General features: G+C 42.6%; 1 protein-coding gene across 1 annotated transcript; it reads left to right on the forward strand.

Moving 5' to 3' along the window:
• The first annotated feature begins 2,284 nt into the window (after nt 1-2,284).
• On the forward strand, nt 2,285-16,226 carry GRXCR2 (glutaredoxin and cysteine rich domain containing 2). The gene is made up of 3 exons (XM_060006868.1): nt 2,285-2,620; nt 8,212-8,433; nt 14,842-16,226. The coding sequence occupies exons 1-3, from the start codon at nt 2,285-2,287 to the stop codon at nt 15,022-15,024; spliced, it is 741 nt and encodes a 246-aa protein (XP_059862851.1). The 3' UTR covers nt 15,025-16,226.
• The last annotated feature ends 3,123 nt before the right edge of the window (nt 16,227-19,349 follow it).

Consider the following 19,349-nt stretch of genomic DNA (forward strand, 5'->3'; position numbering starts at 1 on the left):
ACACTGGAGGAAATAGATGAGGCTGATGTCATCCGAGGTGACCACCTGGGAGCCTGGGGCCCCACCTGGCTGTCCTGAGGGCTGAGGGGTCCATATTTCAGCCTCCTGTCATCCATTCATGGCACATCACAGCCAGCTCTGCATCCTAGGGAACCTATAGGCATGTATCTTCTGATACTATGAAGACATATCTTTCTTTCTTTCTTGTTTTAAAATGTTGTCTCTGTGTGAGTGAGTATGTGTGTGTGTGTGTGTGTGTGTGTGTGTGTGTCTGTCTGTGTGTGTGTGTGTGTGTGTGTGTGTGTTTAATCTACTCCTTGCATTGATTACACAGAGACCTTATAACCGGGAAACCCTTTTTTTAGTAGAAATGTAGATGTTTTTCTTGACAACTTTCACCTCTTCACTGTTCTCCACAAAATGTGCTCATCTCCTGTTCTAAAAGTTTTATTTATTTGATTTCTCTCACCTGGAAGTCATTCATTGGATAATTATTAACTGAGTTGTTTTAAATACTAGGCATTTTGATAAAAACTAGGGGTAAAGAAATGGTCAAGATAGCGCCTGACTCTGATGTGTTCACAGTTTCATGGAGAACACAGGAATGGTAAGAAAAAAACAAGAAGCAGTTAATGGTGGTAGGTCCAAAGTCCCATGGCCTTCTCCTTGCGGCAGGTGGGAAGGCTTCCCAGAAGCTGTGAGTTTGGAGGTGTGACTTGAAGGATGAGTGAAAGTTTGACATTTCAATCAGGAAACAGAGTTTGTACTGGATAGGAGACAGAAATCCGTGGTTTTGAGAAATAGGTGAGATTGTCAGTATGCCTGGAACACAAATTCCAGGCAGCACCTGGAAGAGACAGAGGACAGTCTGGAGAGGAAGACAGGGTTAGGTTTTGAGGAACTTTGCCTGCTGCCTGAAGAGTTAGGACGTTTTATGCAGGAGAGTGGCATCCGCAGACTTGTGCTTTGGAAGCATAGCTCTGGCATCTATGTGGAGAATGGACTTGTGGATGGGTGGGGAGGTCACCACGAGGCTGCCACAGCTCTGAAAACAGAAGTGATGAGGGCTTGAGCTGGGGCTGGAGAGGTTGGGCTGGATGGAAGAAGGCAGTGGTGATAGAATCCATGGGAATGGCTGCAGAAGTACGGGAGAAATCAATTTGGGCAACAAAGTCAATGATGATGTCGTTAGCAAAGACTGGGAGAAAGTCAACCTCCACCCTGTCAGCTCTTCAAATCCAACTCGTTCTTTTTTTTGCCAATACAAGGGCCCTTCCATTATAAGCCTTCTTCTTCCATCCTTGTCTCCTGAGGGACTGCTCTCTTCCCAGAATAGCTGTTCCGGCAGTTAGCAGTGGACGGTTTGCTCCCTAAGCAGGAAGCTGCTACTTCATACGTGTTAGGCCTGTTTCCTAAACTGAATTATAGGACTGTCATTCTCAAGCCCCATATCTTGTGCTTCTCCGATATTCATCCCAGCAACTATCTCACAGTGTGGGCATTTACTAGGTGCTGTCTTCAGTAGGCATTGGGGCTCATGCTGTTCTTGCAGATGAAATCTTAAATATAAGATAGATATAAAGCAAAGGTGCATTGGTTAATGCAGGGGTAGAAGGCTCAGGAGGACCCATGGCTTCTTCCTGTCTAGGGCTCCATGAGACACAGTTTGAAAACTTTCGGCTTGGTGGACTGGTCATGGGTTTTGGAATCAGTTAGAACTGAGTTCGAATCCCTGCTCTGTCACTTACTTGCTGTAATAGAGTAAACTAATGGAGAATCTGCTGGGGCCCACACTTTCCCCTCTGTAAAACACAGATAATAATAGTTTCATTGTAGGTTTATTGTGAGGACAAAGTAAGATAATGCTTGTAAAAATCTCTGGCACCTATTAAATGTTCACTAGGTCATAGTTGTGGGTAAGAATAACAAGACCCTTGCTAACTGATCCCTGCTGAACTGATTACTTGTTCAGTCTAAATAAACCTACTCATGCTCCTATTAAGAAATGCCAGGGTTGGGGTGAAGGCACGGGCAAGTTTGGGATTCCGAGAGGACCCGGTCTTGTCTCATGCTCCGTCCACTCCATAGACCCTCAGCAGCCTGCCTCGGCATGAAGGCCTATCAATATTTAACGTGCAGGTGTCAGTTGCTGTAAACCGAGCATACCCCAGCACCAGCTTGAATTAATCATATGCAGGAGAGAAAATAAAATGCCTTTTTCTCAGAGCCCCAAGTTTCACTGGCTACACCAAAGCCTGGAAACCACAAGGTGAACCTTCTGCTGATGGAGGACCCTGCGAAGAAGCTGAACCAGAAGAGTGACGGCAAACCCCGGAAAGTACGATTTAAAATCTCTTCCTCCTACAGTGGCCGGGTGTTGAAGCAGGTCTTTGAGGATGGGCAGGAATTAGAGTCGCCAAAGGAGGAGTACCCTCACAGTTTCCTCCAAGAGTCCCTTGAACCAATGGATGGTGTTTATGGGTCTGGGGAAGCCCCCAAACCCCGGTCGTACTCCCCTAAGCTGACTGCTCAGAGGATCAGCGTGTTTCGAGAGGGTAGTGCCTACACCTTGGCGAGCAGCCAGCCTTTCTTCAATGATTACAAGGCGAATGACCGTAAGGTTGGTATTGCCCATGGTGTATAAGCTTTAAGGACTAAAATGTGGTTAGAGAAACCCCTGAATTGTTCAGATTTGTATCTCGCTCCTCCTCTGGTACTGATCAGAGCTATAGGTGCACCAAATGTGAAGCCGCTCTCAGAATAATATTTCTGGGATGAAAATAACATTCTTGTTGACTACCTATTGGAAAGTGCAATACGCATAGCTAGTATTCAAATTCCATCCAGGGTAGCAAACTGTAATTGGGTCTTTGGCTGGGCAATCTTGGTAAGTAAATGAAATAGAGATGCAGCGGTTTTCAGGTTGCCGGTCTGCCGTTTTAGAAAATTATGCGGCAACGAGTTGTTCTTTTTTCCTGAAAGAGCTAAGTGCTTGAAGGTGCTTACTTTATTCCAGCCAATTATTCAGCTTGTGGTTTATCCATGTCTTCTTTTATTTCTTATCTCCCTCCTGCTGCCTGCTTTTTTGTTTGTTTATTTATTTATTTTGCCTTTCCATTGCTTGTTAACATGAATGCTGGGTAGTTGGAGTCCTGGGAAGAAATGGTGAAAAGCAAATCAGCCAGAGGAAATGTTACGTGGGAAGACATTTGAGCTAATATTTCACTTGAAACATGTATTTTATCTGTGAATTTCAGTTATCTTCTCCAGTACCATGGATAATCAAAAGCCCATACATGATCTTCTTTGAAGCTAGAAGAACCTGGAAAATATTTGCTGATTTCCAAAAACAGAGATGTGTATATGCTCTCTGCCAGTAGGGCCATGAATGCCTTAAAAAAAAAAAAAAAAGAGTGAATACAATGAAATAATGTACCAGGTTATTAATGAATAGCACACCAGGATATGTTTTCATCTTTAAAGTGTGAAATTCAGATAATTACTCTCTAATCATTTTTATTGTTCGTTTCCTAAGGGAACAGATTATACATCTATAGCAGACAAATGTATTGGCCTTGCTGGCATTGGTAAAAGTGTAATTATGGGCATGTCCACATTTATCAAAGATAATACCAGGTTTCTTTTTGATATTAAAGGGGGCTGGAATGAACAATCCCTCACGTTAGTGGAGTGACTTACGCATTACAAAGCACTATCACATTCTATCTCATTGAGTCTTCTTCACAACCTTGAGGAGAAAGGCAAAGTATGGTATTTTCCATTTTGCAAGTGAGGAAAATTGAGTTCCAAGTTGTAAGGGACCCACCCAATATTATAGGGTCATTAGGTGTAGAGTCAGAGTAAGAACCCAGGTCTTCTGATTCCTCATGCCCTTGGCCCTATGGAATGGTCCTTTTAAGAGAATAAGGCCATTAATAATAGTGATGATGATGATAATAATAGTTACCATTTATCAAGTGCTTATTACGTCCTAGGTACTTTGTTATATCCTGTACTTACAGGATTTCTTTTTAACTAAATCTCATTTGTAGCTTTAGAATTTATAAAGTCATAGTTTATACGAACCTTGTACAAGGCCATGGTTTATAATGTTGGACTTCTTGACCTTCATCAGTCATGTGTCATACTTGGCATTTATGTAAAAGTATGATTAGGCATGGACTTGATAAAACCAGCTACCGGAGTCTTCCTTGCAGCACGGCACAGTGGTTTTAAACATAGTACTCTAGAGACAAGGTTCAGGGTTTGATTTCTGCTTCATCCGGTTATCCTTGTTTTCTTTGTTGCCTGGACAAATGCCACATCCCACTGCTAGGCCGCCTCTGGTGTGAGAGTGATCAGGATGGATTCGTGCAGCTCCACCCACTGAAACAGGTTGTCAGTGCGGTACTTAGGAAAAATAAGGAAATGAGAGCTGGGAAGTCATGATTTTTCAATAGTGAATCCAACTGTAAAATAACCCTTAGTAAATATCGGCTTTGCAGCAACACTGGGTAGCAGTGAAACACAATAATTAAAAGCAAGGGCTCTGAACTTGAACAGGTATTTGTACACCAGTGTTCATAGCAGCATAATTGCCCATAGGTGCCCAAATATTCATCAGTAGGTGACTGAACAAACAAAACGTGGTATATACATACAGTAGAATATTATTCAGCCTTAAAAGGAAGGAAATTCTGATACACATTATAACATGCCTGAACCCTGAAGACCTTGAGCTAAGTGCAATAGCCGGTCACAAAAAGATAGTTGTATGATTCCACTTTCATGAGGTACTAGCATAGTCTAATTTACGGAGACAGAAAGCAGAGTGGTGTTTGCCAGGGGTTGGGGAGAGGAGAAGGTGGAGTTTAACTGAAGAGTTTCAGTGTGGGAATAAGAAAACATTCTGAAGACACGTGGTTGCACAATAATGTGAATGTACTGATGTCCCCGAACTGAACCTTAAGAAGGTTAAAGTGGTAAATTTTATGTTATGTACATTTTACCACAATAAAATAATAATCATAAAAAGCAAGGCTCTGGTGTCAATTAAACCTGGACTTGATGTCCGTTCTACCCACTTACTCTGTGAGCTTGAGCAAGCCACTTAACCTTGTGATAATAAAAGTACCTACTTTCAAAGATTATCACGGTGATTAAAAATATATGACATTAAAAGTACTTAGCATTGTGCCTGGCACATTGTATATGCTCAGTATATGTTACCTACCATTGTGATAATGACCAGGTTCTTATCTAGGAAATATGGAGTCTTTTAAAATTTTATGTGATGGATAGAGAAAGTGGTTATAAACAATCAGATATTTTAAGGAATTGAAACTGACTAAAATTTATAAGGTTCATTTAAAAAAATGAAAGGGAAAGGAAGAAGGAAAGTAACATTTATTGAACAGGTACTTTGTGGAAATTATGCAAATTTTTCTTCACAGTAACTCTGTGAGAGTTTTACAAATTGGAAAAACAAGTTTATAGGGCTTAAAAAAACTTGCAAATCTCACACAGTTTGAGAGATTTAAAATTTGAACTCAGGTCTGCCTACCTCCAAACGCCATTGAGTTTCTGGTACCCACTAGGCATGTCTGCATTTAAACACAGAGCAGTGGAAAGGTTTCATGGTCCCTGAATGGCAATTCCTAGTCCTGTTGCTTTTGACATCAGAGTATTTATGAATGTTTAATCACATAAGTTGCCATTCCGAGCATTGGAAGGACACAAAAAATTCCTGGCTCCATCCTGGTCCTCTATAATGTAAGAGTGGGTATTCCTCACAGGCAATTGGGTGTAACTGGATAATGTGAACTTTAGTTACACCCAGAGAGTTTCCTTAGACACAAGGAAGAACTTGGCTGTCAGGGTGACTGAAACTTAAACACACCTTAAAGGTGATTTGGGACCCTCCATCTTCGGAGTATCTTAAAAATAAATTTACTATCCTGAGTGTCTCAGATGCTGACCAGCTTAGAGGCAGGAGGTTGGACCAGATGACTGCAATTTTTTTTTTTTTTTTTTTTTTTTGTATATTGAGAATTTTGCCTTGAAAAAACCAGCCCTATGTGTGAAAAAAGCTTCCTAGTAACTGAACCTCTTTGGCTATTACTGGAAAGAGATATGGAACCTTCCAAAAGTGCCACCATCTTTATCTTCTGATGCTCAGAAACTGATAGTCCAGAGTGTGAAACAGGAACCCAGCATGCATCAAACAGTAGGAAATGGAAGCTGCTACATGATCCCCTGAAGAGAGGGAGAGAATACAGGGCCAGGCAGGAAGCTTGTGGCTCCGTAAATAATTATTGAAAACTCCACGGTTGTTTCAAGGAGGGGGACCTGAAGATTGAAGTCCTGCTCAAGCCAGGTTGTGACTGAATGCCTGATGGCTTTAAATAGGAGACTGCTTAACTGTGGCATCCAAATAAATTTGGTTTATACAGTTCTGTAAAAGCAGGGCCAGATATTTCATGCTGGGGAATGTAGTTGTGTAGCATGATTGTACGTGCACTACTGAAGAAGTTTCTAATACTAGTGGCAGTAACAGTGCCCATCACTTGCATAGTATCTTCAGCTTTTGCAAACTCTTACATATTCTTCATTGCACCCTCGCCCCTAGACGTTGATATAATTAGCCTCAGGGATGAGAGTCAAAATATTGAAGCACAGGAACACTGCTAAGTCAGCACAGAAGCCAGCAGAGTGCTGGGGCAGGGTCCTGAGACTGGGGTCTTAAGCATTAATGTCTACATTGCTGCGTTTGGGGATGTGAGAGGCTCCCTGAGGAGAGAGGCTGGGGAAGCAGGAAGGCTCTCAGGAGTATCAGGACAGCACCTGATAACCAACCACCCGGTATGGAAATATTCATATATTTTAGTAAGTAATTTGTCTCTGGTGGTGCCCATTAGTTGGATGTCAACCCATTTGCGTGAGCAAACAGGTTCTGAGAGGCCAAATGGCTCTCCCCATCTCACAACTGGTGGACAATGGAACTGGGATCTAGTGTTGTTTCCCCCCAAGCTATCCTAGCTCTGCGAAACATTTCCTCCCCAGGCTTCTCTACTGCATTGTAGTATTGCCCAAGTTGTTTCTCAGCAAACGATGAAGTAACACATGATAAATCCATACAAGGGAACATAGGCTATTAATAATGATGCTATAGAAGTACGTTTATTGACATAAAAAATTTTCATATTATATGAATAATGAACACACACACACACACACACACACACACACATATATCTTATCTGGTGGTTGTGGGGAATGTTTATGAGTACTACAGTATAGGTGTTAAGAATATGGTCCTTAGGGTGAGACAGACCTGGGTTTGAATCCTGGCCACAAACGCTGAGTAACTCTGTAAATGTGGAAGACTCTTAACCACACTGAACCTCAGTCTCCTTCTCTGTAAAATGTAGAAATCATAGCATCTACCTCATAGGGATGTTTGGGAGGGAAGTGAGGTAATGTTTGTAAAATGCTTAGTATGAAGCCTGACCCAAAACAAATGCTATCCATTATACTACTATAATAATAATAATAGTAGTAATTCAATAAATTGTGTCTACTGTTATTATTTATGCATAAAAATGTTGGAGAGAGATTTGTTTATTTTTTTAGAAATACAGTTACTTTATTGATTTCTTACAATCAAATACTGCCAACTAGCATTACTTCCATTCATGCATCATTAAAAACAAAAAGATATTTCCTTGGTATTTTCAAATGATGCACATTATACAATAAACAAAAAAAAGTTAGAACTTAAAAGGCACCCTGATTAATTATGTAAACTGGTAATTTTTTTAAAAAAAAGCATAACTAGTAATTTGGTTACTGAGAGACTTATTTTTTAAAAGCTTTCCTTTGTATGCATTAAGCACTCACTGTGCCCAGCCCTGCACCAGATCCCATGGTATGTAGCAGAAATAGAAGCTCTAGACCCTGTCCTGCAGAGTCCTACATTCTAGTTACATGATTAATTCAGCTTTGGCTGGTTACCATCAACAGGAAGAAAGAAGCTGTTGTTCAGGGTTTTCAGACCGAGCAAAGAAACCAGAGAATGAATTGTAGCTTTGGGCTGTGATGGGATCCCTAGTGCCAGACCATATCTCTCTTTCCTGGGATGTTGAAGAGGTTCTGCAGCCCTGTATTTGGTGACTCCTGGTGAATGACCATGCTCATTCTTCATTTCTCTAGTCCCCACCTATTATAGATTTTGGAAAGATAATCATCTACACGAATAACCTGAAAATCATTCGAACTCCAATGGACAAGAGAGATTTCATGAGGAAAATGCTCCAGAAGGAAGAGGAGGCTGAGGAAGAGTCTCTGATGAGCAAAGAAGAAATCTATGGAGACCAGAACGATGGGCCTTTGGCAGAGACGGGAGGCACCTTCCCCCATAACCAGTACCCACAGGTATGTCAGAACGGTTCACTGCCCTGCGCAGAGCTGGCCCTATAGCCATGGTCTCCAAATTGTTCTCACTGTGCACTATTTAAGTAAGAACTTTTGAATGTGAATACTTATGTCTAAACGTTAAAGATGTTGAGGAATTTTAAGTTTATTATATTCTAGTGGTTTATCACATTTTATTGTTAGCAATAATAGTTATAAGCCCATATTTCAAATACTCATAATTTGAATTATTTTGAATGATTTAAGATCTGATTAGGAACTTATCGTTTTCACTTTGCATTGAGGCTTAGAACAGCTTGTTCTAGAGATGGAAAAAAATCAGCTCTGTCCTTTTCTCATGGGTTTGCTTGTGCTCCTATTACTGTTGGTAATTCTCAGCCCACAGTTTCCTTAAAGAAATCTAATAAATCTATTTGTCTTTAGAGTTTGTGGAGATTAGTTTAGTTAAAACTAAGCAATATCATCTGTAAATCCACTAGACCAGACACTAGTGAACCACATGTTGTAATATGCTGAAAGTGAACGAATGAGCAGGGTCGTCATTGTCACTTTATGTAAAGTGAGGTCACTTTACATCATGTATACAACAGGGTCCCTTGGGTACCACCTATGTTAAGCGACTGCCCAACTTAGTGAGGGTGCTGGTGTCACCTTGTTTATTAAAAATCAATATAACCTTTTCTTATGAAGATATTATTAAAGCTTAATTTCTTGTTTTGTTTTCTTTAGATAAAAAATAAATATAGATAGTACGAATGTTTTTTTCTCCCCACACGTTTCAGAGGTGTGCACACCCCACCTTGCTCAGACATGCTCAGACAAGCGGGAAGGTGATGACATTCGTTAGTTCACAGTATGGGGTTGAAGGTGAGAAAAGCAATTTTGGTGAATTTAAGCTAAGAGAGTAAAAGCTTGGAAAGCAGCAGAAATGAATTTTCTCTCTTTAGATTCCATCTCTTGGGACTTGAAGCTGAACCTCCCATGGGTTAGCGTGACAAAATGGGCCAGGGGCTTCCTTGCACTTGAGTCAAGGGAATGAGAAAGCCATGACCAGACTCCAGTTCTCCTCAGAACAATTCCTGTCTCTTTCCGACCTGATCTCACACTTGATAAAATATAGTTGAAATGCAAATCTGATCATGCCATCCCTTGCTCACACCCCCCCACCCCTGCTGCCAAAAGAAAACAACTTTCAATAGGCTCTTATCACTTGGGATAAAACCAAAACTCCTCACTTGTTCTAGAAAGCACTGTGTGGCCTGGCTTTTTCAGCCTCATCTCGTACACATATCTGCTAATTCTCTGCCCTATGCACACTGCCCATCTGGCTACCCCTTAGATGTTCTTTGCTGGCAACTTCCCTGTGCCTAGAATATTCTCCAGACACCCTACCTCCTTGCCCACAGATATCAGTGGAGGCATCACTTCTACAGAGAGGCCTCCCCTGGTTTCCATGAGGATAAAATCCCATGAGGATAAAAATCCACAAGGATGGACCCCGCAAGGCACCTCCCCCTCCCCCTGCACATGTAATCTTACATTTATTTGTGTGATTCTTTGGTTAATATTTGCTCTTACCCACTAGGATTTGGTCTCTATTAGGTCAGGGGGCATGTTTATGTTGGGTGTAACATAGTAGTTCCAATGCTAAAAAAAATAGAGCCTGACATTTAATAGGTGCTCAGTAAATATTAGGTAAATGTTTGTGGAAAGAATACTGGAATTTGGAATGAAAATGCCAACTGATAAGAAATATTCTGCCTCTGCCTTCTCTCGCTTTCTACAAAGCACTATTCAGAGCCTAGCATAGCAGCAGTCAGACAACTAAACTTTGTGATCCAAAGCATTACCGTCCCACTTTAAAATTCATTAATGCTATCCTTTTCCATACCGTATTGTAACTTGGAGCATGCATTTTCAGAAGAGGACCAGAAATGCAGGTCACATTGCAGGCCTGAATGAAAAAGCAACAACAAGCCTGCTATGACAATTACCTTTCAATTCAATTTGGAGAGAACGGTGTTTTTTAGCTATAATGCCACAAACCAAGACAGAGGTGGGCAGCAGAAAGTTGCTGTGAAAGGTTATACTCCACTTGCCTGTCCTTTAAGCTCTATTTTATTTTATTTATTTATAATTAATTAATTAATTAATTGATTGATTGTTGCCTGCGTTGAGTCTTCATTGTTGCACGCGGGCTTTCTTTTTTTAGTTGTGGCGAGCGGGGGCCACTCTTCATTGCGGTGCATGGACTTCTCATTGCAGTGGCTTCTCTTGTTGTGGAGCACGGGCTCTAGGCACGTGGGCCTTAGTAGTTGAGCACTCGGGCTTCAGTAGCTGTGGCTTGCAGCCTCTAGAGCACAGCCTCAGTAGTTGTGGTGCATGGGCTTAGGTGCTCCACGGCATGTGGGATCTTCCCAGACCAGGGCTCGAACCCGTGTCCCCTGCATCGGCAGGCGGATTCGTAACCACTGCGCCACCAGGGAAGTCCCTAAGCTCTGTTTGAAATTGCTATTTGTTTGCCCCATCCCTCATGCAGTAAATGCCCAGACAACTTTTATTCTAAATCAGAGGGTCAAAGAACATCAAGGAGCCCATTCTGACCAAGAGACTCTTTGTTGTGTTATATGGAACAGGGAAACAGTAGGACCTTGATGAAAGAGCAGGGAGGGCTAAAAGCCAGGCCATGCTTGAACGTCTGTATTAACTATAAAAGAAAAGGAGAGGAATAATTGAATTGAGCCACAATGAAAAGTAGAAGGAGAAAAATCTGACCCTGTATTCAGTGGATTTGAGACCATAAGTCATCTGGGCTTCTTTATGCTTTAGGTGATCTTACCTTTGAAACAGAATAATGATAATAATAATAATAACTGCCATTTTTTGAGGGTTCATGTTAGCCAGGCCCCATGCCCAGTGCTTTCCATGCAGTAGTCCATTTCATCCTCACAAGGACTCTGTGAGGTGGGTATTATCTGTAGTCCCATTCTGCAGCTGGGGAAACTAAGGCTCAGAGAAGTTAAGTAACTCGCCAGAGGTCACCGGGGTCAGTAGTCAAACCCGGGTCCATCTGACTACCAATCTCATGATCTTAATCACTCTGCTGATCGACCTCCAGATTGGTGCTGGTTACCATCTTCAGGGCCACGCAAGCCTTTGAGTCTCTGATGAAAGCTGAGACCCCTTTTCTTGGTCATGGAGCTAATGAGAGGTGGTTTGGGTAGGTTGTTGGGTTCTCGAACCTAAGTTATGCTGTGCAGCGATGTTCTATATCTTCTTACTAAATGTTTTCTGGGAAGAATTTTTAAAAATATTGAGACTGGTATGCAGACGCTGATATCATGCATGGCTTATATAGAGTAGAGGCTCAATAAATACCTGTTGAGTTAACTGAATGATTAAAAGGAGCATATTGAGAGCAAACAGTTGGAGGAAAGGTGGTAACTTAGGATAAGAATGGAAACTCCAGGCCTTCCCTGGTGGCGCAGTGGTTGGGAGTCTGCCTGCCGATGCAGGGGACACGGGTTCGTGCCCCGGTCCGGGAAGATCCCACATGCCGCGGAGCGGCTGGGCCCGTGAGCCATGGCCGCTGAGCCTGCGCATCCGGAGCCTGTGCTCCGCAACGGGAGAGGCCACAACAGTGAGAGACCCGCGTACCACACACACACAAAAAAAGAATGGAAACTCCAGTGAAATCTCTAACAATGTGTCATATAACCATGTGACATGAGATGAGATTTGATTGATGATTTGTCCTTGTTCTTTATGGCAGGCTCACAAGGTCATTTCACTAATCTTTCAATATCTGGCCTGGCATTCTATGCAAATGAATTTTTGGATCACATGTATAGCATTATGGTAGGATTTTACTGTATTTTCTTTGACAACATTGACTTATATCATTAAAATCTCAGTGGGATCAAGTGCAAAACAAAAACATGATGGATTTGGCAGGAAAATGGACCATGACAATTTGCTTTAAGAATATTTTGGCAAATATATTTATTCTGCATACTTTAAGGGAAGAAAACCAATTTCCCCATTGTTACCATATCAGAATATGGCAACAATCAGTAAAATATTAACAAAAGGGGACATGGACATCATCTGGGATTTTGTCAGCTGGAAAATGACCTCCATTCCCTACATCTAGAATAAATACAGTTTAATACCTACTTAGGCACTTTGCAGTGCGATGGGGCTATTTTTAGAACATAGGCCTCCCTTTTCAGAGATGATTTGTATTCTTAGGTTACAAAAGAAAGCTGTGTTAGCTGGTTGAGGCACCCAGGGAACTCCAGCTGTCTTGTTAGTTCCTAGAATTTAAGAATACTAAGGGATCTCCAGACATCATTGTTTTGTTTGTTTATTCATTCAGCAAGTATGTGAACAGAAAATATTGTGCCAGGTACTACACTAGATGTCAGGAAGTGATGGAGAGAGGCACTAGCCCAGAACACTTCCTGTCTAGTCAGCAGGAACTTTCAGGGGAGTGTGAGACCTGCCAGGCTTGTAGGGGCAGTAGAGGTGGGGTGGGACTCCTGGTCCAGAGGTACAAGTGGGCAAGGCTTCCTGGAAGAAGTGCTGCTAAGCTGACATCTGAGAACAGGTAGGAGCTGGTTGGGTTGAGAGTGGGGAAAGTTTCCTCGACACCAGCTAGAGAGAGACCTAAGGATGAGAGCCTGATGTAAGAAGTAACTGACAATGTACATCAGCTAAGGAGATTTTTTTTCAATAAATTTATTTATTTATCTATCTATCTTTGGCTGTGTTGGGTCTGCATTGCTGCACGCGGGCTTTCTCTAGTTGCAACGAGCAGTGGCTACTAATCGTTGCGGTGCGTGGGCTTTTCATTGCGGTGGCTTCTCTTGTTGAGGAGCACGGGCCCTAGGCACGCGGGCTTAAGTAGTTGTGGTTCACAGGCTTCGTTGCTCCGCGGCATGTGGGATCTTCCCGGACCAGGGCTCGAACCCGTGTCCCCTGCAGTGGCAGGCGGATTCTTAACCACTGAGCCACCAGGGAAGTCCCAGGGATTGGGTTTTAACCTGAAGTTTATCTGGTGGGCAGGTGTTCATTACAAGGTTTCTTGGGTGCTTTCTATGTGGCAATCACAACTGTAGGTTCATGAGATTGGTATCCATGGTGAGAACATCCCACAAGCCCGGAGGCAGGAACTATGCTGAGTTCCTGCCGGAATCGATAGGTGTCTGGATCGGGATTGTGGTTGTGGAGGGGAAACTGAAGAGATTCGAGAGATGTTCAAAAGGTGAAATGGACAGGAATTGGTGCTGAATCTACCTGGTATCGATCTGGTATTACCCCTTATTTCACAGAAGGTTCGTGGTCTGTGCACGGTCATTGCATGGCAGCGCAAAATTGCCAGTTTCCTTGAGATGTCTTAGGGGAAGAGCACAGCGATAGCCAAGGGGCATAGTCTGGTGTCCCTGGCAGGAGGGGACAAGGCTTAGAAGTAAACTAACTTTAATGGAGAACCTATAATATGCCAGATAACATATTAGGGCATTTACATATACTCTCTCATTTAATATTCCAGCTACTCAGAGAGGTAAGCAATATCCCTCCCAGATCACAGGTAAAGAAACTGAGATTTAGGGAGGTTAAGGGAACCGTCCCAGGTGCACAGTTGTTGTCAGAGGCAGGCCTCAGCTCCAGGCTGCTGACTCCAGAGCCGAGCTCTTAATCACAGGGCCTTTTCATGGCTCTCCAAGAGCATAAAGATAAAAGTTCTGCAGGAATTCAGAGCTACGCTCCAAAGGATTGCAACATCCATTCATCCGTCCCCTCAGTCACACAGAACAATCCTGGGCACCTACTGCTGGGCAGCTCTGATGAGGGCTGCATATGGAGTCAGTACGAGCATGATCTCTGGCGCCCGACCCCCTGGGACCCAAGCCTGCCTCCTTCTCTTCAAGCTGTGTGACCACTGGCACAGAGAGAGCTCTTAGAACAGTGCCCAGGGAATTCCCTGGCAGTCCAGTGGTTAGGCCTCTGCACTCTCACTGCCGAGGGCTCGGGTACAGCGCCTGACACCTCCCAGGTGTTTCACAAGTGTTCACTATTAGTTTGGCAATGAGGAACATTAAGTCCTGCCCTTATGGGTACGGAAATGACGTGTCAGATGGTGACAAGAGAGATGAAAAAGGTCAAGTTGTGGAGTGCACGGCCTGGTGGCAGGAGTTGCTGTCTTAGAGAGGTCCATCAGGGAAATCTCCGATAAAGTGCTGAGCTTATTCTGTGCCTCTGGCCAGGTCCCTCGTTGGCACGTGTGGGACGCATTTTCCTCGAATTCTGCCCCGGCCTCTTCAGGCTCCCAGTGCTATTTTGACTTGTGTGTGAACAATGGATTTGAACTGCTGCTGTGACTTAACCCTGACCTGTCTCTTGCAGGAAGGGGAACTTCCCGAGGACAACTGTTTTCACTGCCGAGGATCGGGCAGTGCCACCTGCTCTCTGTGCCACGGCAGCAAGTTCTCGATGCTGGCCAACAGATTTAAGGAGTCCTATCGGGCCCTGCGGTGCCCTGCCTGCAATGAGAATGGCCTGCAGCCTTGCCAGATTTGCAATCAATAGCCCGTGGCTTTGTATGTCCGCTTTTATCGCATCCTCCCTAAAGCTATTTGTAATCAACTGCCCCTCCTCCACCTTCTCCTCCCTCTCCCAGCAAGGAAGCCACGTGGCCGCGATCACTTCCACCACTGGCACAACTCAGTTACTCGATGATATTTCGTGAGGCTGGTAACATCTCCATGTGGGTCTAAGTGGCAGAGGCACTTTTGAATTAGAATCTGCTTTGAAACTGGTTCTCAAATGATCCTTCCAGGACCGTGTGCACGTATCTCACTTGACTTAGCTCAGGTTTCTCCTTGCACAAGTGAACAAATAAATGTACAATTCAGGCAGCAGGCTGAAGTCATTTCCCGGTTGGGAGTTATTTGAAAAATTATGCAGAGAGAAAGGAATAAAAAAAGTCAGGTTTCTGATGAACTGCCTTCTTGTTGCTTATAATGCATTTCACACAGTTATTGGTCAAATTGCATTTTTCATTAAGCAGAGGAGGAAAGGGAGGCCCGATGTTGAATGCACTAGCAGGCCGCTGAAAACAAAACAAGATGTGTTTGCTTCTTGCTGAAGAGAGGCGAGCTGAGGAGCCCCTTTTTTTCAAAGTTCTGAGTCTCCCCTGTGTGATGTGCTTGGGTAATATGCATGCAGGCAATGAGCAATGCTACTTCTTAGGACAAGATGAGATAAGACATTTCTGTGCGCCTCTACACTACTGAGGTTATAAGCCAAGTCAAAGCTATTTATGATAAATTTGGTGCTTAAGTATATGGGTGTGTGTGATAACGACTTCTTCCAGCCCCCAAATTATTACCAAATGAATGCATTTATTTTAAGGCTAAGATATAGCCATGATCTCTTCATAAAAGACTGTGGGTATTTTATAGGTATCTACTGGAAACTTCTAAAAAAAAAACTCACCAAGGCTGATATTTAGTAATTATGTTTCTACTGTCTATGAATATGCATACTAAGGATAATTTTTCCTCTTAAAGTTGGTTGTAAAATTAGAAAAATACGTTTGTTAAATGAACTTTTGCAGCTCTAGCAGCCATTCCCCTTCCCCCTTGAGAATAACACTGTAAAATCTGTTATCTATTTATACGCATTGCTTTTCTATGGTAATTATTTTGATTTTCGTAACTTAATTTTTTCAAGATTTGTTTGTTATTCTCTAATATTCAGCTGTTAATATAATTCAACAGTGGAGTGATCTTCAGACAATATACATACTTCTAATAAAAATATTAAACTATTTTTCAAGACCAAGATAATTTTGCCTGTTCTCTTTCAGCCAAAACAATGGCACTATTGCTCACCAACTTTCTTTGCTTCTGTACTTAACTATTTCCTGACTCTGTTTATGTTTCCTTACAGCTATTGGCTCTTCTGTCTTTCCAGAATATCACAGGAAGGAACGATGTCGAGAGATCCTAAGACCTTTAAGTGTATTCTTCTGCTTTTTGACAGTGACATTCGACCACAGATACTGTTTGTTGGACATGCAGGATGGTATTACCAGGTGCTTGATGTGCGGTGTTTCCCAGATGGGCACCACCCTTTGGTATCTTATGGGACTTAGAGTTTCAGCGGAGGACAGATATATAAACAGATAATTACAATATAGTGTGACAAGTTCTGGGAAAGGGGAATTCCAGGGAGCATTTGGAGCACATAGAAGGGACACCTAACATAGCCTGAGTGGGGTTAGAGTGGCTTCCCAGAGGAAGAGGTGTGAACTCTGTTGGTTTCTTTTCCTTACCCCAAGTTCTTAAGATCATTTAATACTTTTCATTTCATAATAAATACATCTACTAATGATTACATTTATTTATTCAGTTAAGTATTTATTGAATACTGGGGATGCATCACTAGACAAAACGGACAAAGTCCTGGTCCCTGTGGAGCTTACATTTTGGTGGGGTGATATTGACAACTAAAATATATGTATTTAGAGACAACTACAAATATGTAATACAGAATAAAAATACACTTATCTGATTAAACTATATATGTATGTATATAATGTATAGTGTGTTAGAGAAGGATAAATGTTTGATGAAAAATAAAACATTGGGGCTTCCCTGGTGGTGCAGTGGTTGAGAGTCTGCCTGCCGATGCAGGGGACACGGGTTCGTGCCCCGGTCCAGGAAGATCCCACATGCCGCGGAGCGGCTGGGCCCGTGAGCCATGGCCACTGAGCCTGCGCGTCCGGAGCCTGCGCTCCGCAACGGGAGAGGCCACAGCAGTGAGAGGCCCGTGTACCGCAAAACATAAATAAATAAATAAATAAAAATAATAAAAAAAAAAAAGAAAAAGAAAACATTGGTGAGGATCGGGAGTTAGGAGGGGTTGCATTTTTAAATTAGTTTTCAGGGAAGTGTCCTTGAGAAGGTGTCCTTTAAATAAAGGCTTAAAGGGGATGAAGGAGTTGCGAAGTTATCTGGGGTAGGACTATTCCCGGCAGAGGAAACAGCACAGGAAGGAGGGCATGGTGTGTTTGAAGAGCAACGAAGCCAGCGTGGCTGGAGCACAGTGAGCAAGATGACAAGAGGAGGTCAGAAAAGAAGGCGTGTGCGTGTGTCGGGACCAGGCGGTGCCTTCTTGTGAAACCGTCGTAAGAACTTGGGTGTTACCGTGAGAGAGGTGCTGCTCTGGATGGGAGCTGTTTTCTGAAACCCCTCACCCTCTCCTTCAGCTCCCTCCTCTTACTGCTGGGGCAGGGGACCTGCAAACTACACTTCCCAGAGTCCCTTTCCCGCTGGCGTCCTCTTAGGTTCTGCCCTGGGAGGTGCTGGCAGGACTGTAAGAAGGGAAGAAGGAAGAGCCTTTCTTGTTTTTCCAGCTGAGGGTCCTGGCGGCCTTTCCCATGTGGCAGCTGCCCTAAAACCAACGGCAGCTGGGGACTCTGGCTCAGGCAGCTCCTTCCAGCCATGGTCCCTTCAGTGGCTCTGATTGCAGGTTCCATGTCACGCCATATTCCCTCTGTTCCTCCAGCCTGAGGGTGGCAGTGGCTTCCTGCAGTTACTCCTCTTTGTCATCAATTCCTTATAATCCGTAGCCTCTCTCTCTGAGATATCTAGAGTGGTTTCTGGTTTCCTGATTGGATGCCGACTGATACAAATGTTTGGAGCAGCAGAGGGTCACCATCTAATTTACGTTTTAACAAGCTACTCTGGCTGCTGTGTTGAGGGAAGATGCTACGGGGCAAAAGTGAAAGTGGGAGGCCAGTTAGGAGACCACTGCAGTAAGCCTGGTGACGGCTAATGGTGGCCTAGGCCAGGGCGGGTCCAGCAGAAGGGGTAAAGATGGTCAGATTGTGGATATATTTTGAAGGTAGAGATGTAGGGTCTACTTACTGTCCTTTGTATGCAGAAATATTGCTTGTGACCTACTTAACTGTATACAAAACTTTCCTGAGTTCTTTGCTTACTAGTGGAGATAAGTTTGCACAAAAATCCGCTTTCTGATTTGTGTACTACAAGCATTACCAGTGGGTTGGGCAGTGTCAGGGGTAGGTTTAGGGCAAGGTTAGCCAACCAGGACGCCTAAGACGATGAGAATTCCTTCAGAGCTAGAGACAAATAAGAGGGTTAGAAAGTATCACAGTGATGCTGTGGTCAAAATAAAAATAATGCTATATCCTTTGAAAACTCAAAAAATTTTCAATGAATACATGTTTTCAGAAGGCACACTATCTATCCATTCATTTATATTCCAGCAAGATCAGATTCCAGGAAGCTAAAGTCTAAGCATTAATCTCTTTCTTATTTTGAGATTTAAAAAATATTATACATAAAAGACATTATATATAATATAATATCACAGTGTATTTGTATAGTCTTAGTAGCTATTTTTTCCTGTTTGGTTTCATAGACTTTTGTGTGTACTCTTCTTTTGTTTGTTATGTGTACTCTTTTAAATCATGCTTCTATTTAATAAAAAATTAATAAGTAGGGGATTCAAAGATGAAAATACACTTAGTATTTCGCATTAATGAGATTATAATCTTGGGCCTCTGGTCAGCATAATGAGTGAATCTGGCCTTACAGCTCGGGGAGGATGCAGTTACCTCCTCTGCTACTTCCTCCAGTGACTTTTGGTTCGTGTGCTGGCCCAGGTCAGCTGTATTGCAGAGTTAATTTACTTGTTTATTTTAACAAGTACATATCAGCTGTACTGTGTGCAAGACACTGTTCTTTTATTTTTCTTTTAAAATTTTAATTTTCATTATTATAATAATACTTTTTTTTAATTTTAGAATTTTATTTATTTTTTTATACAGCAGGTTCTTATTAGTTATCCATTTCATACATATTAGTGTACATATGTCAATC

Source organism: Delphinus delphis, chromosome 3 (genome assembly GCF_949987515.2).
Source record: "Delphinus delphis chromosome 3, mDelDel1.2, whole genome shotgun sequence".
Taxonomy (NCBI): domain Eukaryota; kingdom Metazoa; phylum Chordata; class Mammalia; order Artiodactyla; family Delphinidae; genus Delphinus; species Delphinus delphis.